At 50.8% G+C, this 27500-nt stretch overlaps 1 protein-coding gene across 3 annotated transcripts in view; it reads right to left on the bottom strand.

Moving 5' to 3' along the window:
* The window catches only part of SH2B3 (SH2B adaptor protein 3), a 151114-nt gene that overhangs the window by 103754 nt on the left and 19860 nt on the right, over positions 1-27500 (bottom strand). For all 3 annotated transcript variants that reach the window (XM_075568172.1, XM_075568173.1, XM_075568171.1), the window contains exon 2: positions 4173-4988. In XM_075568172.1, the coding sequence (XP_075424287.1) occupies positions 4173-4961 (789 nt within the window). In that variant the 5' untranslated portion in view covers positions 4962-4988. The remainder of the gene's footprint in view (positions 1-4172; positions 4989-27500) is intronic.

Genomic DNA, 27500 nt, shown 5'->3' with positions numbered 1-27500 from the left:
GGGACGGGGAGAGGCCTGTGTGAGGGGAGAGCCGCGTGCTCTGTGTGTGTTGCGGGGGGGACGGGGAGCGGCCTGTGTGAGGGAGAGCCGCGTGCTCTGTGTGTGTTGCGGGGGGGACAGGGAGCGGCCTGTGTGAGGGAGAGCCGCGTGCTCTGTGTGTGTTGCGGGGGGGACGGGGAGCGGCCTGTGTGAGGGAGAGCCGCGTGCTCTGTGTGTGTGTGGGGGGGACGGGGAGAGGCCTGTGTGAGGGAGAGCCGCGTGCTCTGTGTGTGTGTGTGGGGGGGACGGGGAGAGGCCTGTGTGAGGGAGAGCCGCGTGCTCTGTGTGTGTGTGGGGGGGGGGGGGTGAGGGAGAGCGCAGGGTGAGGGAGTGGCCTATGGGTGGTGAGGTGAGAGTCCCCCGCTGTGTCCCGGGCGCTCGCTCCGCTCCCCCGCTGACTGTAGCGCCGCCGGGAGGGGGGGGGGTCTAGGGGAGGAGGAAAAAGCGCGGGAAAGCGGGAGACCTGGGGAGAGGAGGAGGTGCGCGCGGGTCCCGATGAGAGCCGCGCAGTGTGTGTGTGTGTGTGTGTGTGTGTGTGTGTGTCCGCCTCAGGCCAATGAGAGGTGTGCGGGGGCGGGCCGGCCAAGGGAGCAATCTCATTGGCCTGGCCCAAGGTCCAATGTGATTGCCGCTAGGGACACGGGGAGGGACACAGTGAGACACATACAGACCCGGACACATAGGACACTTTGAGACATATATAGTAGATTTGGCTCTTGTACCCTCTGATCTCTGCTAATTTCATACGAGTGATTTAGGCCAGGCGTGCGCAAACTTTTTAGTCTGCGCCCCCCTGCCTGCTCTCGCGCCCCCCCCCCCTTACCTGATCGCCAGCATTTTCTGCCGTCATGTGATGTCGCGTCGCCATGGTAATGCGACGTCATGTGACCCCGCGTGACGCGTCGCCAGAAGCCGCCGGAGACCTGGTAAGTGAGTTAGAGGCCTCGCAAGCGCTCCCACGGCATTTAATTGCTTTGGGGAAGAGCGCGGGGCCTCTGTAAGCACCGCGCCCCCCGCAGAAAATCTTGCGCCCACAAGTTTACGCAGCTAAGCGCACTGTCGCACTGACACTCACTTGTAAATGAAGTTAATGTCAATACATGGTATATGGTACGTATGTTATACAATGTATCCACAATGTGGGAATAGTAACTTCTAGGTCTTTACATCTAAACTTACATTGTAATACGCTCCGGAGAACTAGTGGGCGAGTCCTGGGGTAGGTTATGGGGATGGAATACTATCTGGAAGGGGGAGGGGGGGAGGAATACTATCTGGAAGAAGGGGGGGATACTATCTGGAAGAAGGGGGGGGATACTATCTGGAAGAAGGGGGGGATATACTATCTGGAAGAAGGGGGGGGATATACTATCTGGAAGAAGGGGGGATACTATCTGGAAGAATGGGGGGATACTATCTGGAAGAAGGGGGGGGATACTATCTGGAAGAAGGGGGGGGATACTATCTGGAAGAAGGGGGGGGAAACTATCTGGAAGAAAGGGGGGATACTATCTGGAAGAAAGGGGGGATACTATCTGGAAGAAAGGGGGGATACTATCTGGAAGAAAGGGGGGATACTATCTGGAAGAAAGGGGGGGGGGATACTCCAGGTGAGAAAGGACGGGCTCCTGAAATCTTGTCTTATAATGTAATATACATTGTATCATTAGAGAACACATTACAAGCTATCACCTGCTTTTAACATACTAACTCATTTATGGACAATTGCTTAACAACCTAATAAAGTAAATCCAGCATAATCCTTCTTGGTTGGTGTCCTATTCAACATTTATAACACCCAGATTTCCATAGTGTGTACACACACACACACACACACACACACGCCCTGCTAATTATATCAGCGGCAATATAACAATCTTGCCAAACCCTTCCCAATGTTGGCAGAGATTTAGCAGCTACACTGTACATAATCCTAAATTATTTCCCATCCTCGGTTCCAAGTGAATCATTCATGAATAGAACGGTACGAGATTGCTGAAACTGTCTGTAACGGTTTGGTTTTCCCAAGGTATTCTAAGACCTCGTTTGGGCTTAGAATGTTCCTGTGAGTTACTAATCTGAATATCTATTGATGCCGATAAATCGTCACTTAACATGGAAACATGTAGGTTGCTATTTCCCTTCCCAGAATCCTTAGCTCCTCTCATTCATTCTCACTGTTTATTGGATCTCCATCCAAGTGAGGGCAGGGACATCCTCACACTGGAATGAATGCTTCATCTCTTTGTAGCTGCCATGCTGTTCTATCCCAGCAGCGGGGATTCTCCTACTTAGAAACACCCAAGAAAATTAGGGAGGGGTCTGCAGGTCTGTAGTGAAATGCCGTTTCAATATATTACAGAAAAAAATCAAATTGACCATAATCCGAGCCAACTTAACCAGTCCCTAACTCAAGCAACAACTCCAAATATCTGGGCATCAATAGGAACAATGTAATAGAAGGCAGGTAAGGACCGCGTGACCCAAAATGCTCGTGACAGGCCCCTAGAATACTTTATTGTTTGTATACAACTTTCTATTGTGCTTCGGCCATCCGTACGCTGTAATAACGACCCCCCATTCCCTAGTTTTTCAGTAGGAACTTCCTCTGGAAAAAATGTCAGCCTCTCCTCCTTTCCCTGTTCTAAATGTATTAAACCATGAGGGCAGGTGCGGCCAACTCACGTGCTCAAGGGCCACCAACAGGTCAGCTTTTAAAGACATCCCTGCTTCAGCACAGGTGGCTCAATCAGTGGCTCAGTCGTTGACTGCACCACCTGTGCTGAAGCAGGGTGTAAGATGTGTGCAGAGGTGCATATAATGCAGACCCATTTGGGTGAAATGATATCTTGGCTTTATTGAGCCTGTTCCTTTATCCAGGCAAAATAACAAAATAACAAACCCCTATCCCTGTGTAAGGGTAACTTACTTCCCCAGACCCTATCTGCAGGACTGGAGGGATATTCCCATTACCAGACTATCACCCCATAGTCTCAGGAGGTACCTTAAGCAGGTGGCCCTCCGTGTCAGTCTCTGGCAGGTTCCTGGGGCCTCTGTGTCCAGGAAATTTAGGTCTCTGGGTGTCTTGTGCTCAAGACAATGTCTGTGTGCATGCTTCTCTGCTCTCCTTCTGTCAGCCCAAGTGTGAACTCGGGAATCTCTCTCCTGGTTCCAACAGGAGGCTTTTCTGAGAGCTCTTATGTGGCCAGGTGGAGTCTAGTTAATTGCCTGTCTGCAATTAACCAGCTCCCTGCTGGATTTAGAGGCCGTTTCTCTCAAACAGTGATAAGTCCCTGTTACCCAGGAATATGCTGAAAACCTGACCTGTTGGTGGCCCTTGGGTACTGGAGTTGGCCACCCTGCATTAGGGGTTCAAAGGGGTACTAAATATAACATACATAATACACAAGACAACAAATCCATACATACATCATAAAAAACAAAATATTAAATCTTGTACAGGTGCCTGAAGTAAAATATAGGGCTTATAATCTCACCCCTGAAAACCCTACTAATAGTAATACACCATGAACTGCTTTCCACATATTGTATGGGTTAATAATGCAGCAGCGTCCATCCACCCTATATAATATGCTGTGATCTAGCTTCCTAGTGCTGAAAAGATCTCCGTCTCATGCATCTGAATGGGGCCAATTTCTTTCAGCCCTGGGAAATGGCGCCATGTTGGCAAAGGGTCTTGGATGGAAGCTATCTGATAACTCTACTGTGTCGTGTCCCCAGCCATTTCTGATTTGAACCTGCCAAGTGACACTCAATTGAAGCCACATTACTCTTGGAAAGACAGCGACACCCCCAGCTCAGGTATCACCCCGTGAAATCAGAAATATTCCATTCAAAATATACCAGAAGAAAACTATCTTTGGCCGACAACGTCCTTACTGAACGGGAACTCTGGCAAGAAGTGCCAAACTGATATACATCACACAGTGTGTCATACTGTATATGTGTGACTATGTTAACTGGTGAACTAGTAGCTTAATGATCACCTGAAACCCCTCTACTGGCTTGAAAGTAAAGCACATTGGACAAATGGGCTCTATCCCACGGAGAATGACATACGTGCGAGCTGGTAGGCCAGCAGAGATCTGCCAATTAATACTCAAGTCACTTACCTTTGGAGGATCAAACAGCTCCAGCAGGTACTCCTCGCTGTCCGTAGCGCCAGCTTTCCGTAAAACCAATCTGCATCTCTGCCAGAAAGTCCCACTGTCCATGCAGAAATCGTCCACCATGCTGTAATTTAACTGGCCCTCCTTGCGGACTTCGACCACCTGGTCCCTTGTAAATGTCCACGGTAAGATCCTTTTTGGCAAGCTGCACCTGGAGGGAGACTCGGTGGCATTAGTGTCTGCCTCCCTGAGCTCCGCAGGAACAGAATCGGCCGACTTTCTGCGGAATATATTTCGAAGGCTCCTCCGGATTTGGTGGAAGGAAAAGCGGATGAACGGCCGTGCAGGTGGGGGACTGACAGTGGTCCGGAGCTCTTCGGAGCTCCAAGTCTTAGGCACATTTTGGACATTAGTGTCAAAAGCCGTCGGCTCCGTGTAGTCACGGCGGGCCGTCAAATCGACTTCCACCTTGGCTGCAACCGTCCCGGGAGACTCCTCCGCCGGCCTCCTGTTTGTCTCCCTGTAATCCCTGACTCTGCTGAAGGGAAAGAACCTGGTCTGGTCCATGCCCCTGCCGTCCCTCACCTCGTTCCGGAAATACTGCTGGAAGAGATCGGTGAACTGCAGGGAGAAGATGTTCGCGGCCAAGATGTCATGGTGCGGATTCTCACTGGCGAATAACCAGTACTTCTTAGCCAACTCCTTGGCCGTGGAGATGGCGTGAAGCTCGCAGAACTCATTCCAGCCCTGGGGGGTGGAGGAACTCTCTGGTTGAATAGTTTCGCCATTCATTGCAGTGACTGAAGCCGTTGTGGTGTGCTACGAAAGCAGAAAAAGGAAACATTGAATGAGGGGGTTTCCACCGCGTGAGCAATGAAATTCATGGTCATGTTTCGCCAAGAGGAAGTTAGTAAACATTCCATTTTATAGCTAACATTTACAGTTCATAATTACAGCAAAGTGCTATCATAATGTAACTAGGGGGCCTGGGGCACAGAGAGGTACGGCCGTGTACCCCAGGTCAAAAGGAGCATGGACAGGAGTAGTACTATACGAAGCGTTGCTCCAGCCAATGGCCCAGTAGGCCAAGCGGCCTATTAAAAGCAGGGAATTTGTGCCGGATTTGCTACACAGGGGTTCTCAACACCAGTCCTCAAGACACCCCCAAACTAGTCAGGTTTTCAAACTATCCCTACTTCAGCACAGGTGGCTCAATCAGTGGCTCAGTCAGACTGAGCTACTGATTGTGCTGAAGCAGGGATATCCTCAAAACCCGATCTGTTGGTGGAGGGGGATCTTGAGGTCTGGAGTTGAGACCCTCTGTATTAGGGGAACGCCATTAATGTAGCAGTGCATGCCTTGCTCCCCCATTTTTTAACATAGGGGGCAAGCAGGGGGTCCCCGAAGCTGAACCATGTTCATTTTAGTTCCAGAGACCCCCTGCTTCCCCCCCCCCTTCCCATCTGCAATAAAATAAAAAGCACAGAGTAGGGGGGGGGGAAGTACTGTCAGTATACTCCAACAGATAAGACGTTCACAACCTAATCCCTTCCTGATAATGTATATAGTTCCCTGTACGTGTCATTGACAAATCGCCCCTTCCCTTTTCTGTGTAATATACCATCATTACTCACCCAGGACAATGCATTTCTGGGAAGACTAAATCTCACAATGCCCGGTCAATACGACCTGTATATACGCACGCCCCCCATCTGTATATACGCACACGCACTCCCATCTGTATATACGCACACCCAACCCATCTGTATATACGCACGCCCCCCATCTGTGTATATATACATGCACGCCCCCCCATCTGTATATACGCACGCGCCCCCATCTGTATATATACGCACACCCCCTCATCTGTATATCCACACGCGCCCCCATCTGTATATACGCACGCGCCCCCCATCTGTATATACGCACGCGCCCCCCATCTGTATATACGCACGCGCCCCCATCTGTATATATACGCACACGCCCCCATCTGTATATATACGCACACACCCCCATCTGTATATATACGCACACCCCCCCCATCTGTATATACACACGCGCCCCCATCTGTATATACGCACACACCCCCATCTGTATATACGCACACACCCCCATCTGTATATATACGCACACACCCCCATCTGTATATACGCACACACCCCCATCTGTATATACGCACACACACCCCCATCTGTATATACGCATGCGCCCCCATCTGTATATACGCACGCGCCCCCATCTGTATATATACGCACACAACTCCATCTGTATATACGCACACACCCCCATCTGTATATACGCACACACACCCCCATCTGTATATACGCATGCGCCCCCATCTGTATATACGCACGCGCCCCCATCTGTATATACGCACGCGCCCCCATCTGTATATATACGCACACACCCCCATCTGTATATACGCACGCGCCCCCATCTGTATATACGCACACCCCCCCATCTGTATATACGCACGCGCCCCCATCTGTATATATACGCACACCCCCCCATCTGTATATACGCACGCGCCCCCATCTGTATATACGCACACACCCCCATCTGTATATATACGCACACACCCCCATCTGTATATACGCACGCACCCCCATCTGTATATACGCACGCGCCCCCATCTGTATATATGCACGCGCCCCCATCTGTATATATACGCACACCCCCCATCTGTATATACGCACACACCCCCATCTGTATATACGCACGCGCCCCCATCTGTATATATACGCACACCCCCCCATCTGTATATACGCACGCAACCCCATCTGTATATACGCACGCGCCCCCATCTGTATATACGCACGCGCCCCCATCTGTATATATACGCACACCCCCCCATCTGTATATACGCACGCGCCCCCATCTGTATATACGCACGCGCCCCCATCTGTATATATACGCACGCCCCCCCATCTGTATATATGCACACGCCCTCATCTGTATATATACGCACACCCCCCATCTGTATATACGCACACACCCCCATCTGTATATACGCACGCGCCCCCATCTGTATATATACGCACACCCCCCCATCTGTATATACGCACGCGCCCCCATCTGTATATACGCACGTGCCCCCATCTGTATATACGCACGCGCCCCCATCTGTATATATACGCACACCCCCCATCTGTATATACGCACACACCCCCATCTGTATATACACGCACACGCCCCCATCTGTATATATACGCACGCGCCCCCATCTGTATATATACGCACACACCCCCATCTGTATATACGCACGCGCCCCCATCTGTATATACGCACGCGCCCCCATCTGTATATACGCACGCGCCCCCATCTGTATATATACGCACGCGCCCCCATCTGTATATACACGCACACATTTGATCCCATATAACTAAGCCCTTTAAATGAAGATGAGGCTGGATATCTCCCGGACGGAGCACTGGATTCTTTTCTTTTTTAAAACTTTGAAAAGAAGCGAGACGAGATCTTGGAAAAGTAAGAAAAAGAAAAGGGTGGCTACTGTTTCTTCAACGTAATCCAGATTATAGTAAGAGAAATCATTGCCTAAGAAACCGTTCATTACATCATGTAATTAATGACCCCCTCCCCCTTAACGACACAGAACCGGCGCCCTCCCACAGCCTGCTTTTAAATTCCGCATGTTTTTTTCTTGGGGGCGAAATTTTGATTATTTTTTTTTTTTAAATCCACAGAAAAATCTTGGAATTGTTAAGAAAAATCCCGAATAATGGAATTGCGTCCTGGGAGCCTTTCCGCGCGGGATGTAGAAGGCCGCCTGGGATTCCGTTATTAGAAGGATTGTAGCCTGCGGCTGACGGAGAGACGTACCGGCAACGCCGCTTCTATAGTTGGCGTGATCGCGCGATCAAAATGCCTTACGGCAATGATCACCGACCAGCGCAATGCGGCACGCGAAGAATCAAATAAATTTGATTCCGCAACGCGACCGTCGGGTCAAGCGAGCGGTTTGCCCAATGAGGGCGAACCAGGTGCGTGACGTCATGGCCACGCCCCCCGACACGCCTCCCTGTCGCGTCTAACCAGGCTACAAATCGCTGCAGCTAAAACGCGCAGGGTCGCGAGCCCTGGACGCGGCCTAAAGCAGCGAAGGGAGCTTCGTGCAGTTATTCATCAGCCGCCCGCTCTCTGATAACTTACATCAGGGTGACAAGCCGCGTGGTAATGGAATCCGGGGCCTACATACCACGCGTCGGGAAAAAAAACCCACACTTTTTTGCCGCAAAATTGGCCCACGTCAAACTGAAATTTGAACTGCGCTTTGTGCGACTGTTCTAGGCGAAGATTTCGCCTTCGGGGGCACAACAATTGTTATTTTTCCATTTGTTTTGCCGCAAAGACTGCGATCGGCGCACAGATGTTACAGGTCTGTGTTTGAAAAGAATAATTATGCAATGAAAAAAGTGCTTAAAAACCGCCCGCCAAGTTCCACGAGGTGCGATTCCCAAAGAGACGCGACACATCATCCCAAAAATGTGTTCCACACAGCACAGCTGTTCCATTATATAGGAGAGGGGCGGCCAACGCCAGTCTTCAAGGGCCACCAAAAGGTCAGGATAACCCTGCTTCAGCACAGGTGGCTCAATCAGTCCCGGCTTCAGCACAGGTGGTGCTGTCATTCTGATATCTACTATATATTTGTGAAATCACTGTATGTCTGCGTCCCAAGGGTCAATCGCATTGGACCTTGGGCCTGTCACTCCTGCTCAGGCCATGCCCGCCCCCGCACACCTCTCATTGGCCTACGTCCAACACCAATGCCACACTGTCCCACCCCTCACTGACTCTCATTGGCCTGCGTCCAATGCCCGCCCCCGCACACCTCTCATTGGCCTGCGTCCCACCCCTCACTGACTCTCATTGGCCTGCGTCCAATGCCCGCCCCCGCACACCTCTCATTGGCCTGCGTCCCACCCCTCACTGACTGTCATTGGCCTGCTTTTCACAGCTATCAAAACCTTCACGTCTGCTACCACAGACTGCCGAATCAGGTACAGCAGTGTTTCCCAAACTGTGCGCCGCGGCCTGGTGCGCCGCGGCTTGGCTAGAGGGGCGCCGCGATCAGGGCCGCCAGCAGCGGGAAACAAGGGCTGCTCGCTCATTTAACAAAAAAAAAACAAACCTCTGAGGGGAAGCAGAGGAGCGGTCACGTGACCGCTCCCATCCAATGGGGCTGCAGCCTGCCCGGCATTGTGTGTGTGTGTGTGTGTGTGTGTGTGTGTGTGTGTGTGTGTGTGTGTGTGTGTGTGTGTGTGTGTGTGTGTGTGTGTGTGTGTGTGTGTGTGTGTGTGTGTGAAAAACGGGCTGCAGGGTGTGTGTTGTGTGTGTGAAAAACGGGCTGCAGGGTGTGTGTGTGTGTGTATATATGTGTGGTGTGTGTATATATGTGTGGTGTGTGTGTGTGTGTGTGTGTATATATATATATATATATATATATATATATATATAAAATGTGTGGTGTGTATATATGTATGTGTGGTGTGTGTGTGTGTGTGTATATATATATATATATATATATATATATATATATATATATATATATATAATGTGTATGTGTGGTGTGTATATATATGTGTGGTGTGTGTGTGTGTATGTATGTATATATAGATATATATATATATATATGTGTGTGTGTGTGTGTGTGTATATATGTATGTGTGGTGTATATGGATGTGTGTGATGTGTGTGTGGTGTGTGCGTGTGAATATATTTATCAAAGTTGCACAATGTTAATAAATAATTTATTCTCACATGTCTTTTTTTTTTTTCATTTTTAAATATTATATAATGTACACACACACACACACACACACACACACACACACACACACACACACACACACACACACACACACACACACACACACACACACACACACACACACACACACACACACACACACACACTGACAGCTACCAAGTGACAAACACACACACACACACACACACACACACACACACACACACACACACACACACACACACACACACTGACAGCTACCAAGTGACAAACACACACACACACACACACACACTGACAGCTACCAAGTGACAAACACACACAGTGATACCCGCCCACCAAGCGCGCTTGCTGTCTCCTCTGCCAGGCAGCGCTGATTACAGATGCAGGGGCTTTGTGCATCTGTTCAGCCCGGCTCAGCGACGCTGAGAGAGGGAGGCCCGGCGCGCACGCTGGAGGAGCAGCACCGGGAGACTGAGAGAGAGAGTGAGGTCAGAGAGAGAGTGATGTCAGAGAGAGAGAGAGAGAGAGTGATGTCAGAGAGAGAGAGAGTGAGGTCAGAGAGAGAGAGTGAGGTCAGAGAGAGAGAGAGAGAGGTCAGAGAGAGAGAGAGAGAGAGAGGTCAGAGAGAGAGAGAGAGAGAGGTCAGAGAGAGAGAGTGAGGTCAGAGAGAGAGAGAGAGAGTGAGGTCAGAGAGAGAGTGAGGTCAGAGAGAGAGAGTGAGGTCAGAGAGAGAGAGTGAGGTCAGAGAGAGAGTGAGGTCAGAGAGAGAGAGAGGGAGGTCAGAGAGAGTGTGAGGTCAGAGAGAGAGAGAGAGGTCTGAGAGAGAGAGAGTGAGAGAGAGAGTGAGGTCAGAGAGAGAGAGAGTAAGGTCAGAGAGAGAGTGAGGTCAGAGAGAGAGTGAGGTCAGAGAGAGAGAGTGAGGTCAGAGAGAGTGAGAGTGTGTGAGGGAGACACCAACTGCGCACTGCAACTGTTAGGTATGTATATACACCTTTGTTTTTACTTTGGGCGCCGCGTAAAAATCCTGATCGCCTTGGGGAGCCTTGAACCGAAAAAGTTTGGGAACCACTGAGGTACAGAATCTACACACAACGCACAAACACAGCACACACACACATTCACACAACACCAAACACTGCAGACTGCCTCTTCAAACCCCCCCTCCCCTCCACGCCACACATCTCCCTCCCGCAACCGGACCGCGAGGCCGCGGCCTCCACTCACACACCATGGCAACGATGTCCCTCCCCCTATCCCGCTACCTCACACAGTGTAGCTCCCGCGGACCGCACAGCACGCCTCACATCTCCTGCACCTCACACATCTCCCTCCGCAACCGGACCGCGAGGCCGCGGCCTACACTCACACACCATGGCAACGATGTCCCTCCCCCTATCCCGCTACCTCACACAGTGTAGCTCCCGCGGACCGCACAGCACGCCTCACATCTCCTGCACCTCACACATCTCCCTCCGCAACCGGACCGCGAGGCCCCCTACCCCGCTACACCATGCCACCAATGTCCCTCCCCCTATCCCGCTACCTCACACAGTGTAGCTCCCGCGAACCGCACAGCACGCCTCATCTCCTGCACCTCACACAGCTCCCTACCGCAACCAGACCGCGAGGCCCCCTACCCCGCTACACCATGCCACCAATGTCCCTCCCCCTATCCCGCTACCTCACACAGTTTAGCTCCCGCGAACCGCACAGCACGCCTCACATCTCCTGCACCTCACACATCTCCCTCCGCAACCGGACCGCGAGGCCCCCTACCCCGCTACACCATGCCACCAATGTCCCTCCCCCTATCCCGCTACCTCACACAGTGTAGCTCCCGCGAACCGCACAGCACGCCACATCTCCTGCACCTCACACAGCTCCCTACCGCAACCGGACCGCGAGGCCCCCTACCCCGCTACACCATGCCACCAATGTCCCTCCCCCTATCCCGCTACCTCACACAGTGTAGCTCCCGCGGACCGCACAGCACGCCTCACATCTCCTGCACCTCACACATCTCCCTCCGCAACCGGACCGCGAGGCCCCCTACCCCGCTACACCATGCCACCAATGTCCCTCCCCCTATCCCGCTACCTCACACAGTGTAGCTCCCGCGGACCGCACAGCACGCCTCATCTCCTGCACCTCACACAGCTCCCTACCGCAACCAGACCGCGAGGCCCCCTACCCCGCTACACCATGCCACCAATGTCCCTCCCCCTATCCCGCTAGCTCACACAGTGTAGCTCCCGCGGACCGCACAGCACGCCTCACATCTCCTGCACCTCACACATCTCCCTACCGCAACCGGACCGCGAGGCCCCCTACCCCGCTACACCATGCCACCAATGTCCCTCCCCCTATCCCGCTACCTCACACAGTGTAGCTCCCGCGAACCGCACAGCACGCCTCACATCTCCTGCACCTCACACATCTCCCTACCGCAACCGGACCGCGAGGCCTACACTCACACACCATGGCAACGATGTCCCTCCCCCTATCCCGCTACCTCACACAGTGTAGCTCCCGCGGACCGCACAGCACGCCTCATCTCCTGCACCTCACACAGCTCCCTACCGCAACCGGACCGCGAGGCCGCGGCCTACACTCACACACCATGCCACCGATGTTCCTCCCCCTATCCCGCTACCTCACACAGTGTATGACAACACCTACCACTGGAAATCAGATGTTCGTTGAAATAAAATATGTTTTCCTAACTATTTTACTGTCTGTATAATGTACACAACACTCACCCACACAAAACCCCCTCATACACACACACACACACACGCAAACATCCTGTAATTCTATGCCACACACTACACTCAAAAACATGCCATTTTTAACATGTGTATGACCAACAACACGCACTCACACACGTCACACACACAACATGCCTCATACACACACACACGCCATCACACACCAGCAACACACACACATGCTCTCACACACACCACACACCATGCCACCGATGTCACTCCCGCTATCCCGCTACCTCACACACTCTACCTCCCACGGAACAACCAGCACGCCTGACATCTCCTGCACCTCACACATCTCCCTCCGCAACCGGACCGCGACGCCGCGGACTACAGTCAAACAGCATGCCACCAATGTCACTCCCGCTACCTCACACACTGTATGACAACACCTACCACTGAAACTCAGCTGTTCCTTACAATAATATATGTTTTCCTAACAATTTCACTGTCTGTATAATTTATTCTAAAACACTTCTCACACCACCACTCACACACAACACTCACCCACACAAAACCCCCTCATACACACACACACACACACACACGCAAACATCCTGTCATTCTATGCCACACATAACAACAAATCACACCTCACCTTCACCCTCATAATACACACACTACACTCAAAAACATGCAATTTACAACATGTCTATGACCAACAACACGCACTCACACACGTCACACACACAACATGCGTCATACACACACGCCACATACACACATGCTCTCACACACACCACACACCATCACACACAACACACACACAAATACACAAACACATGCACACACACACGCACTCAGCAACGCCACACGCCCTCAACCACGCAACACACGTACTCACACACACACACCAACCTCCTCTGCTGATACAACACACAAAACAACACTTCAACATAACCTTAACTACCACACACAACACAACCACCACTAAACAAACACACACACCCAACCCACTGTTCCAATTACCTACCCTTCACCATACACACTACACTGAATACAATGCACATTTACACGTCTCACCACCCACTCCCATTGCACATCAACATCCCACCACACACAAACATATACAACAACACAACACCTCCGCTACTAACACACCTAGCACAATAAATCACCTCTTCCTTTCAATAACATATTTTACACAAAACATTACTATTTACACATCTGTCTAATTTATTGCACACAAACACTCAACTAACCAACACTGACACACACACTCACACACCACACACTCACTATCACATCACACACTCACTCATCCACACACACACACCCCACACAATCAACAATCACACACAATAATTACATACACACACTATTCTGCCACACACACAGCCAACATTAACACAAAACAAAAACACACACAACATTTCAACACCTACACAAACGCACACCAAACACAAATAAATACCCCTCACCTCACACAGTGTAGCTCCCGCGAACCGCACAGCACGCCTCACATCTCCTGCACCTCACACATCTCCCTACCGCAACCGGACCGCGAGGCCCCCTACCCCGCTACACCATGCCACCAATGTCCCTCCCCCTATCCCGCTACCTCACATGAGTGAAGATATACTTCACAAAGCACAGAGACACAACCCATCACTCAATGTTACCTTTTCACCTGACATTTTCAACGAGGTACTCATATTGTTAGAAGATACATGTCTCTCTATCAATAACAAAACACTACTTCAATTAGGTCTAGAAGCTCCCCAACGTCATCATCACGATGTACTCAATACAGACCTTATGCGAGAGAAACAATACAATATTTCCATACTACAAGAATATGTTGCCACAAGAAAACCAATGTTAATTCCACAACAACTTAACACCTATGACAACATCATGCAGCACATAAACAACGAACAAGGTGCAATCCTGTTTCTTGATGCTCCAGGTGGAACAGGCAAAACATTTCTCATAAATTTACTCCTTGCAGAAATAAGAATGCACAATCATGTTGCACTTGCACTTGCATCATCTGGCATTGCAGCCACTCTTATGGATGGAGGAAGAACTGTGCACTCAGCTCTTAAATTACCACTAAACATTGCTCATGAAGAAAACCCAACATGTAATATTACCAAGACATCTGGCCAAGCCCGTGTTCTTCAAATTTGCAAACTTATTGTTTGGGATGAGTGTACCATGGCGCATAAAAAAGCACTTCAAGCCCTTAATAGAACCTTGCAAGACTTGCGTAACAATAAACAAATAATGGGTGGTGCTGTCATTCTTTTAGCTGGTGATTTCAGACAAACACTTCCAGTCATACCACGATCCACACCAGCAGACGAACTTCATGCATGCCTTAAATCCTCTATTTTATGGCGACATGTCAAACATTTTCCATTAACAACCAATATGCGAGTCCAACTTCTCGGCCACTCAAATGAACAACTTTTTGCACACACACTTCTTCAAATAGGTGAAGGCACTTTACCTACTGACTTAACATCAGGTGAAATTGCTTTTCCCACACATTTTTGTCACATGATGACATCACTTGAAGATCTCATACATCACGTCTATACAAATCTCTTACACAATTACACAAACCACCAGTGGCTCTGTGAAAGAGCCATCCTTGCTGCCAAAAATACTTCTGTCAATGACATCAATCATCAAATTCAAGACATTATTCCAAACACAATTACTCAATACAACTCAATCGATACAGTTGTGGATTGCGATGAAGCCGTTAACTATCCACCTGAATTCCTACACTCCCTCGAACCATCAGGGATGCCACCACATCATCTTCGCCTCAAAGTTGGAGCACCCATCATGCTACTTCGCAACCTACACACACCTAACCTTTGTAATGGAACCAGACTGTGCATAAAAACATTGATGCCCAACCTAATTGAAGCTACTATCTTAACTGGCAACGCCAAAGGCCAAGATGTCTTCATCCCCCGCATTCCACTCATTCCTACAGACATGCCTTTTACTTTCAAACGGCTACAGTTCCCCATCAAACTAGCTTTTGCTATCACCATTAACAAAGCACAAGGACAATCTATAAAGTGCACTGGTATCAACTTAGAATCACCATGTTTCTCCCACGGCCAGTTATATGTTGCGTGCTCTAGAGTTGGATCCCCCCAACAATTGTACATCTTTGCTCCAACTGGAACTACCAAAAATGTCGTTTACAAACAAGCATTACAATGAACATTGACTTTCCTCAATTTCCATGAACTCTACATATTGCCATAAGAAATTACAAAAAAATGAAAGACACTCAATACACTACTGTCATCTTTTATTACTACATTATTTTACAACACACACTTTAACATTACATCAAATACACTCCTCTCAACAATGGACATTCACATCTTTCAAGAAGCATTTCCAACAATAACATTTTCAAAAATAACTACCGTAACAACTAACATACACTTCAAACATTTGCCCTCATATACATGTGCTTTCTACTACTGTTGATTTACAAACACAATTCTAACTAATATTACATAACATTGGCATCACATTACAACTTTCACATACAACATTTACACATACTTATTCACACTTCACATCCCGGGCAACGCCGGGTTTCTCAGCTAGTAGGTTAATAAAAAAAAGTTATTTATTTTACAGTGCGACTATTCTGAATTATATTACACTGATAATAACGGAGATTTTACCAATACTGGTTATTTAGAGAAAAATACGCATCATTCCTTTTATATTTAAATTGTCAGCTATTCAACATGAGGGATGTGTCAAAACATCAGTTCAGACAACCACTGGTGCGCCATGTTATGACGCCATCATACCGACGACGCGCCGTTTGGAAGGTTTGCATTATTTTGAAGCAGAGGAATTTTGTAAAAATGTAAAAATAAAACCTTACTATGTAGGCCGTATGATTTAAAGAGAGCGACCCCGTTTTGGATCCCAGCACCCGCTTTCCTTGTCACCCCGGACCAGCCAATGCACCCCCCTGTGCCTCAGTCATCAAGATTAGATTGTCAGCTCTTCGGGACAGAGAAAGACGACGCCTCCAAAACTCTACAGCGCAGATTATCCGCGAGAAAAAAGTGATTATTAACCTTGAGCTTTTTCTGTGTTTGTTAATTGAAAATATGTTTAATGGAAAACTGCGGCTCCCAAAGTGACCCTCAGACCCACGGAGGGGAACGTTAACCGCGCCTGGGCGGTGCAAGCAGGTACGGTACCGCCCACGTGCGGCAGGTCTCAGGGGGCGGAAAAGCGGCAGTTAAAATGTGGAGTTATAATTAAAGGAAAAAATACTCCCCCTTCCCACCCACCCGCCCCCCACCCAAAGAAGTCCCTTAGGTGGGAAGCAGGGTGTCTGCGGGGCAGAAACTCATTGATTTCAGCTCTGGGGACCCCTGCTTCCTGAGATACTTACCTCCGGAGGGGGCGGCGCTAGTGCAGGCCAATAGGAAGCTGCAAGGGATGAGGTCACGGCTTCCTATTGGCCCACGTGAGGCGGGAGCTTTAAAGCCGCCATTTCGACAGCCCCACACAGCTCAGCTGGAGCTGCTACCTGCGCCCCCTACAGAGGTAAGTATTTCGGGAAGCAGGGGGTCCCCGGCAGCCGAAATGAACGCAGTTCCCCCCTGCCTGAATCCTATAACTCTAGGAACAAGAAACGGGGGTTGCGTTCTACTTCTCGCCCTGGGGCGGACAGAGGAAGGGTCTGGCGGCGGACAGAGGAAGGGTCTGGGGGCGGACACGGGAAGGGTCTGGGGGCGGACAGAGGAAGGGTCTGGGGGCGGACAGAGGAAGGGTCTGGGGGCGGACAGAGGAAGGGTCTGGGGGCGGACAGAGGAAGGGTCTGGGGGCGGACAGAGGAAGGGTCTGGGGGCGGACAGAGGAAGGGTCTGGGGGCGGACAGAGGAAGGGTCTGGGGGCGGACAGAGGAAGGGTCTGGGGGCGGACAGAGGAAGGGTCTGGGGGCGGACAGAGGAAGGGTCTGGGGGCGGACACGGGAAGGGTCTGGGGGCGGACAGAGGAAGGGTCTGGGGGCGGACACGGGAAGGGTCTGGGGGCGGACACGGGAAGGGTCTGGGGGCGGACAGAGGAAGGGTCTGGGGGCGGACAGAGGAAGGGTCTGGGGGCAGACACGGGAAGGGTCTGGGGGCGGACAGAGGAAGGGTCTGGGGGCGGACACGGGAAGGGTCTGGGGGCGGACACGGGAAGGGTCTGGGGGCGGACACGGGAAGGGTCTGGGGGCGGACACGGGAAGGGTCTGGGGGCGGACAGAGGAAGGGTCTGGGGGCGGACACGGGAAGGGTCTGGGGGCGGACAGAGGAAGGGTCTGGGGGCGGACACGGGAAGGGTCTGGGGGCGGACAGAGGAAGGGTCTGGGGGCGGACACGGGAAGGGTCTGGGGGCGGACAGAGGAAGGGTCTGGGGGCGGACACGGGAAGGGTCTGGGGGCGGACACGGGAAGGGTCTGGGGGCGGACACGGGAAGGGTCTGGGGGCGGACAGTGGAAGGGTCTGGGGGCGGACAGAGGAAGGGTCTGGGGGCGGACACGGGAAGGGTCTGGGGGCGGACACGGGAAGGGTCTGGGGGCGGACAGAGGAAGGGTCTGGGGGCGGACACGGGAAGGGTCTGGGGGCGGACACGGGAAGGGTCTGGGGGCGGACAGAGGAAGGGTCTGGGGGCGGACAGAGGAAGGGTCTGGGGGCAGACACGGGAAGGGTCTGGGGGCGGACAGGGGAAGGGTCTGGGGGCGGACACGGGAAGGGTCTGGGGGCGGACAGAGGAAGGGTCTGGGGGCGGACAGAGGAAGGGTCTGGGGGCGGACAGAGGAAGGGTCTGGCACGGACGGCCTGACAAACTCACACACGCAATCCGTTACTGTTACATTGCATCAACCAAGCGGGCGCTGCCAGGATCGGGCGCTGCCAGGATCGGGCGCTGCCAGGATCGGGCGCTGCCAGGATCGGGCGCTGCCAGGATCGGGCGCTGCCAGGATCGGGCGCTGCCAGGATTGGGCGTCTGTCTGGTGATAACGTGCCGTCTCTTTCATTCAATAGCCCAGCACTGGAGGGGGGAGGAACGCGTGGCTCCACCACGGACCCCTCGCCCCCGCAGCACTCAAAGGGTTAAGAAAGTCTCCGAGGCCTTAGAAACCCAGGCGCCTTTAGATGGAAATGCCTCTTAACCCTTTGGTTGCCGGGGGCTGGCGCGGCTCTGCCCCGCCGGGCAAAGCGCGATCACGGGAGTGCTCCTCGGAGTGCTACTGTGATCAGGGCGACCCTTAACCCCGGGGAGGAGGGGGAGGCGGGGCAGGAGGGGGGGGCGGGGGAGGAGGGGGAGGCGGGGCAGGAGGGGGCACACACACACACACACGTATAGATATCGATATACACACACACGTATAGATATCGATATACACACACACGTATAGATATCGATATACACACACACGTATAGATATCGATATACACACACACGTATAGATATCGATATACACACACACGTATAGATATCGATATACACACACACGTATAGATATCGATATACACACACACGTATAGATATCGATATACACACACACGTATAGATATCGATATACACACAATGTCGATTTTAGGATTGCTGCACTAAACCGAAGCCATCATATGGAAATAAATAATACATTAAAAAAAATGCAGTTACAAGGAAAATTAAATAGAAATCAGACGAGAAACAAACAAACAAAAATAAATAGCACAGCATTCAATAAAGAGCCGTACAGGCGCAGCGAGTCTGGCCCACAGAGCTTGCAGTCTAATCCTGTTAACTGAAGCGAATGGGGGGGGGGGAGGGGACCGCGAGGAGCGGGCCCTGTGATGCGTGCACCCCCAGGCGACTCCTTCCCCCAGCAGGCACTGCGCACACATAAGAAGGGGACTTTACAGCTGCGGGCCACGGGGGAACACGTGGCGTGGGACATGAGACGGGGGCGTGGCCCAGAGACCGTGTGAGGACGTGCCGGGCTGGATCCCTCTGCTATTGCCCCCTGAGCGGGCCCCCAGGGGTTGTGTTTCTATCGGAGCTGCCACCGCCTGTCTGCACATGAGTCAGCACCCCCCCAACCACCAGCCAAGCTTCCTGCTGCACGCAGCACAGGCGCGCCACTCAAACAGTCTTATCTACGTCACACTGGCAGCACCGGACCCGCTTACCATCTCACCCCCCCCCCCGGACGCGCACCGGAATGAAAGCGCTCGGCCACGTCACATCGTGTCCACTTCATGTTACTTCTCAGAAGTTAAAAAGGAGCTTTTCCTTTAAAACAAAAAACAATGGTTTCCCCCTAAATGGGGAGCAGGGGGTCTCAGGAGCTGAACCACGTTCGTTTCAGTTTCGGGGACCCCCTGCTCCCCCAGAAGTAGAGATGGGCGAATTTTTGGGGGCGATTTCAGCCGGTTCCTCCGGGCCGCGGATTTCATAGGATCAATACAGGTTTTAAATTATTATTATTACCAATACACCCGGCGGATTTCAGCCCCCCGCGGACGCATGTGTACAATCCGATTCGCGGATTTCAGCATCCCGCGGACGCATATGTAGAATCCGATTCGCGGATTCAGCCCCCCGCGGACGCATATGTAGAATCCGATTCGCGGATTTCAGCCCCCCGCGGACGCATATGTAGAATCCGATTCGCGGATTTCAGCACCCCGCGGACGCATGTGTAGAATCCGATTCGCGGATTCAGCCCCCCGCGGACGCATGTGTACAATCCGATTCGCGGATTTCAGCCCCCCGCGGACGCATGTGTAGAATCCGATTCGCGGATTTCAGCCCCCCGCGGACGCATGTGTAGAATCCGATTCGCGGATTTCAGCCCCCCGCGGACACATATGTAGAATCCGATTAGCGGATTTCAGCCCCCCGCGGACGCATGTGTACAATCCGATTCGCGGATTTCAGCATCCCGCGGACGCATATGTAGAATCCGATTCGCGGATTTCAGCCCCCCGCGGACGCATGTGTAGAATCCGATTCGCGGATTTCAGCCCCCCGCGGACGCATGTGTAGAATCCGATTCGCGGATTTCAGCCCCCCGCGGACGCATGTGTAGAATCCGATTCGCGGATTTCAGCCCCCCGCGGACGCATGTGTAGAATCCGATTCGCGGATTTCAGCACCCCGCGGATGCATATGTAGAATCCGATTCGCGGATTTCAGCATCCCGCGGACGCATATGTACAATCCGATTCGCGGATTCAGCACCCCGTGGACGCATATGTAGAATCCGATTCGCGGATTCAGCCCCCCGCGGACGCATGTGTAGAATCCGATTCGCGGATTCAGCACCCCGCGGACGCATGTGTAGAATCCGATTCGCGGATTCAGCCCCCCGCGGACGCATGTGTACAATCCGATTAGCGGATTTCAGCACCCCGCGGACGCATGTGTAGAATCCGATTCGCGGATTTCAGCATCCCGCGGACGCATGTGTAGAATCCGATTCGCGGATTTCAGCCCCCCGCGGACACATATGTAGAATCCGATTAGCGGATTTCAGCCCCCCGCGGACGCATGTGTACAATCCGATTCGCGGATTTCAGCATCCCGCGGACGCATATGTAGAATCCGATTCGCGGATTTCAGCCCCCCGCGGACGCATGTGTACAATCCGATTCGCGGATTTCAGCCCCCCGCGGACGCATGTGTAGAATCCGATTCGCGGATTTCAGCCCCCCGCGGACGCATGTGTAGAATCCGATTCGCGGATTTCAGCCCCCCGCGGACACATATGTAGAATCCGATTCGCGGATTTCAGCCCCCCGCGGACGCATATGTAGAATCCGATTCGCGGATTTCAGCCCCCCGCGGACGCATGTGTACAATCCGATTCGCGGATTTCAGCCCCCCGCGGACGCATGTGTAGAATCCGATTCGCGGATTTCAGCCCCCCGCGGACGCATGTGTAGAATCCGATTCGCGGATTTCAGCCCCCCGCGGACGCATGTGTAGAATCCGATTCGCGGATTTCAGCCCCCCGCGGACACATATGTAGAATCCGATTCGCGGATTTCAGCCTCCCGCGGACGCATGTGTAGAATCCGATTCGCGGATTTCAGCCTCCCGCGGACGCATGTGTAGAATCCGATTCACGGATTTCAGCCCCCCGCGGACACATATGTAGAATCCGATTCGCGGATTTCAGCCCCCCGCGGACGCATGTGTAGAATCCGATTCGCGGATTTCAGCCCCCCGCGGACGCATGTGTAGAATCCGATTCGCGGATTTCAGCCCCCCGCGGACGCATGTGTAGAATCCGATTCGCGGATTTCAGCAAGCCGTTGGCGAATTCTTACGAGTCCGTCCGCGGGTTGGCATCCCATGGCGGAGTTTGATGAATCCGCGCGGATTGATACCGCCATCGCATTTTGGGAGTAACATCAGCGAGGATCCGGGACACGGATTTCGGCGGATTCGCTCGTATCTATGCAGAAGGTGATGTTTAAAGGTCCCGCACCAGACGAGCCAATAGGAAGCCTCAAGGCATGACATCGCAGCTTCTCATTGGCCCCTGCGGGACTTTTAAATAGACATGTTCTGTGCCCTGCTGGGACCACTGCCGGCACCCCCTCCTCATGTAAGTATCTCAGGAAGCAGGGGGTCCCGCAGCTGAAATTAACACGGCTCCGCCCCTGAGACCCCCTGCTTCCCACCTAGTATACAAACAGCGCATAGTGTGGGCCTTGTCACGCCAGGAGCCCTTATACTGTGCCAGGTATAGCGTGGCCCGTGCCACATCAGAGGCCCATATACTGTGCCAGGTATAGCGTGGCCCGTGCCACATCAGAGGCCCTTATACCGTGCCAGGTGTAGCTTGGGCCCACGCCAAAAGCAGAACCAAATGACCGTCTGTGTTAGGCCACAGACGGACCCTCCACTGCAGCCACTCCGACGCTGGAACCCCAAACTCCGGCCACTTCTACGTTTTCAGTGCTATGCGGGGGTTGGGGGGGGGGGGAATAACTTTAGGGGTTTTAGCGGTGAGGGTACGGGGATAAATTATGGGTTTTAGCGGTTAGGGTACGGGGATAAATTATGGGGTTTAGGGGTTAGAGTAGGGGGATAATTTATGGGATTTTAGGGCAAGGGGTTAATGTTTTTAGGGTAGAGGGTAGCGTTAGTATTAGGGGACGACATCAGGGGGTTTTAGGGTAAGAGTTAAGGCTGTGGACTCACCTTAGCGGTGAAGCGCCCGCCGCGAGGCGAGTTTGCAGCCAAGCGCCAGTGGTCATTTATTTGTGGTGAAACGGCCGTGGCCAAGTGTGCCAGACTGCGCCAAAAGATCCCTTATAGCGTACCAGGTAACGCGTGGAAACTCTATATATATGGCACACACAACCTTCACAGGTTGTAATCCAAAACTGTAAGTGTCCCCGTGGACCACCCCGTGGCTCGTCTGCAACTGCTCGTTCCATTGTAGTGGATGAATCAGTCCTGCCACAATAAAGCAGCAAATCCCCCAAAAATCCATCTACGTTTAACTCACGCCGTGCCAGTATCTCACCCTCTGGGCACGACTTGCTCTTTAAAAAAAAGAAGAAAAACAAAGTACAGTAGTGTCAAAAATGTGGATTTTCTTCATCTCCAGTGAGAGGTTACCATGGTAACATTCAGACCGCTCCGGGGAGAGCTCCATTTTAAACTCCCAGACATTTTATATTTCAACCGCTTCCATTTCCTGAACAGAGCGGCGGATTTGTGATGAAATCTCAGCTGAGAGATGGACTTGCAACGGTTCGAGCCGCAATACAGCGCAGGCCGCGGAGTCTGCAAGCGCGGCGCGCTCACTGCAAACTCATTATATGAGGATAAAAAGGAAATCAATCACTGAGGTTTCGGTGAAAGTGAAACTGGTGAAGTAGCAGCAACAATGTTACACGGCGGCGGGGAAGAGATCCGCCAGCCGTGGGTACGAGCTCAATAAATCACAACCTGCCCTTTACTTATTAGGGATATTATCATTCAGAATAAATAAATATATATATATACACACACACAGTATTAGCATACTTTAGAAATATATATACATACATATACACACATATAATTTGTAAATACACTGCACACACACACACACACACACACACACACACACACACACACACACACACACACACACACACACACACACACACACACACACACACACACACACACACACACACACACACACACACACTGTGTGTGGTGTGTGTGTATATATATATATATATATATATATATATATATATATATATATATATATATATATATATATAGATATATACATATATACATATACATACACACACTGTAAACATTTTGTGTAAACAGTGTATTTACACACATACAAATGATATACTATATATATATATATAATATAATTTTCTAAAGTATGCGTATATACTGTAATGTCTATATACAGGCATACCCCGCATTAACCTACGCAATGGGACCGGAGCATGTAAGTAAAGCGAAAATGTACTTAAAGTGAAGCACTACCTCTTCCCACTTATCGATGCATGTACTGTACTGCAATCGTCATATACGTGCATAACTGATGTAAATAACGCATTTGTAACAGGCTCTATAGTCTCCCCGCTTGTGCACAGCTTCGGTACAGGTAGGGAGGTGGTATTGCTGTTCAGGACGTGCTGACTGGCGCATGCGTGATCTGCCGTTTGCCTATTGAGCGAGATGTACTTACTCGCGAGTGTACTTAAAGTGAGTGTACTTAAACCGCGGTATGCCTGTACAGTATTTACATACACACTATAGGTACTATACTTATATATGTAACACAGCCTTTATGCATGCAAACACTAGGAGATGTGTATTTTTTGCTGCGCTCCATATACCCAGAGAAAGCTCACTCAGTCCAGACAATGCAATGCTGTAATGTATACACCCACACACCGACACACCCGCTCACCCACACACCCACACACACCCACACACCCGCTCTGCGCTTCTTGGCAAGCCAAGCCGAACAAGGAAATTGTTAGGAAACATTGTAATTTCCCAGGACGGAGTTACAAACCCAAGTCATATTTGTTGTAATATGTTTAAATTAGTGAAAGCAGTGCATTCTGGGCCTCGGTTTTAAACTCCCAGAACGTAGCTTTTTCTAACCTCTGTGATCCCGATCTATTCTAGAATTGTGTCTATGGCCAACGCTCGCGGAATTATTAGTTTCCACAAAAGAAAACAAAAACGTGGAAGAATTCATTTCTTTATAGAATATAACGTATATAAATCGTCATCAACTACTTTATTTTTTATTGCCAGACGAATAGTTCCACTTTCTGCTTTCTAGACACAAATTGTATGAAATTGATCAAAATATCAGAACTCCCTCCTACTGTCTCTGTACGTTCTCCCTACCTACCAATTAGACTGTAAGCTCCTCGGGGCAGGGACTCCTCTTCCTTAATGTTACTTTTATATCTAAAGCCCTTATTCGCATGATCTGTTATTTATATTATCTGTTATTTATTTGATTACCACGTGTATTACTACTGTGAAGCGCTATGTACATTAATGGCGCTATATAAATAAAGACATACATACAATACAAAATAGCTTTCCCCTTCCCCCCCCCTCCCCAATATTAAATCCATTTCAAATCTTTCAAACGAAGGCTACACAAATTATATGCAGGAGTTTAAATCAACAACACGAAGGAGGGGGATCGGGTAAAGATAGTCAAAACACCCCACAGCGGGTAAACGGTGAACAGATTAAAGAGAGGTATACTACGTGGATTGAATTTATCAGCAGCAGCATGAGGGAAATGATGTAAAGATAGCCAAAACACCCCAAAAGCCAAAACACCCCAAAGCGTTCAAACAACAACAACAAAAAGGTAAAAATACCTATACTAGTTATGTTAATTTAATCAACAACATGATGGACAATACATCAAAGATAGTATAAAAAACACAGCGTTCACACAGTAAAAATACTTATACTAGTTATGTTAATTTAATCAACAACATGATGGACAATACATCAAAGATAGTATAAAAAACACAGCGTTCACACAGTAAAAATACTTATACTAGTTATGTTAATTTAATCAACAACATGATGGACAATACATCAAAGATAGTATAAAAAACACAGCGTTCACACAGTAAAAATACTTATACTAGTTATGTTAATTTAATCAACAACATGATGGACAATACATCAAAGATAGTATAAAAAACACAGCGTTCACACAGTAAAAATACTTATACTAGTTTCATTGTGTCAGCATGTCACTTCTGAAGGAAGTGACTGTAACCAGCTGACGGGGTCCCTAAGCGTGACTGTCCCCTGAAATAAACGGGACAGGGCAGGGGTGCTCAACTTCAAGCCCCCCCAACAGGTCAGGTTTTCAGGACATTCCTGCGTCAGCACAGGCGGCTCAATGAGACCAGCGGGGACCTACGCAGCACTATTAATATCCTGCTTTCACTTTCAAGCACTCACATTCCAGGCATCGACGCGCGGCTACGCCGGAGCTCCCAGCGTCCTCACCACGGGGATACCACGGGAGGGCGGGAACTATTTAGGGGCGGAGGTGCTGTACACGGGGAATCCGGCATAATTCATATATTACCGTAACACAGGGGGGGGGCTCAACTCGAGTCCTCAAGCACCTGCCTCCCCCCCCCACCAACAGGTCAGGTTTGGATGATCTCCCTGGTTCAGCACAGGTGGCTCATCCAGTGGCTCAGTTGAAGACTGCATCACCTGTGCTGAAGCAGGGATATCCAACTGAGTCACTGATTGAGCCATCCTGAAAACCTGATCTGTTTTTGTTGAGGACCCCTGCCATAATGTGGCTCAATCAGTGGCTTCCTGCTTCAGCACAGGTGGCTCTCTGATTCAGCACAGACAGCCACCTGTGCTGAAGCAGGGATATCCTTAAACCGGGCCTGTTGGGGGGGGGGGGGTCTTGAGGACTGGAGTTGAGAACCTCTGGGTCAACAGGTCACAAGCCCCCCACCCACCCCCCCTCTGGTACACTTGTGTCCAACCATTATCCGCCCCCCCCCCCACCCCCTCTCTCTCCCTGCATCACAAGAACCATTACCCGCAAAGACATAACCGCAAAGATTTTCCTTTAACACCGGGAACACACATATGTTGGCACGTTGGGAAGCCATATTCGGGTCAGGATAGAGGTGACTGAGGATGCACAGGGAGGCACTTTGTGGAACGTCAACCCCACCCCCTGGAAAGTTAATGAGCCAAGGGGACAAAGAACTTTGAATTCGCAGCTGCATTCAATCTGAACCCCTTCAGTGTACATCTGCGTCGCCCCAAAGGCGGACAGCCTTTGGCGCAGCCAAAGGGAGTGAGCCGTTTGCTGCCGTTCGCTGATGTTTGGTGATGTTAAAGTGAAGTTAAAGCTGCTCTATTTCAATCTGAAACTCACCGGCCCTTTATCAGGACATACGTGAGAACGAGCGGTAACGCTCAATGCATTACTTCCTGGTAACACGTTTTATAAATAAAAATACTTAGGCCCCTAGTTAACTCGCTCGGAAGCTGCCGGAAAAGATGCAAGACCCATTCCTTGCAACGGGGCTGAAAGCTTCCTGCAGCGCTGGGAAAATGAGCTTTGCATGTGGAACTTGCGCCTGGGAACAGACTGCGAGGAATATCAGCGACTTGTGTTTATCTGTTTGGCATCGAGCAGCGACGGCGTGACCATTACTACACAGACAATGGACACAACTCAGGCAGCAATTCGCCCCTGGTTTTGGGGGCTGACAAACAGTCTTATCACCAAAAGAC

Source organism: Ascaphus truei, chromosome 13 (assembly GCF_040206685.1).
Source record: "Ascaphus truei isolate aAscTru1 chromosome 13, aAscTru1.hap1, whole genome shotgun sequence".
Taxonomy (NCBI): domain Eukaryota; kingdom Metazoa; phylum Chordata; class Amphibia; order Anura; family Ascaphidae; genus Ascaphus; species Ascaphus truei.
This window is presented reverse-complemented; position numbering and strand designations above follow the sequence as displayed.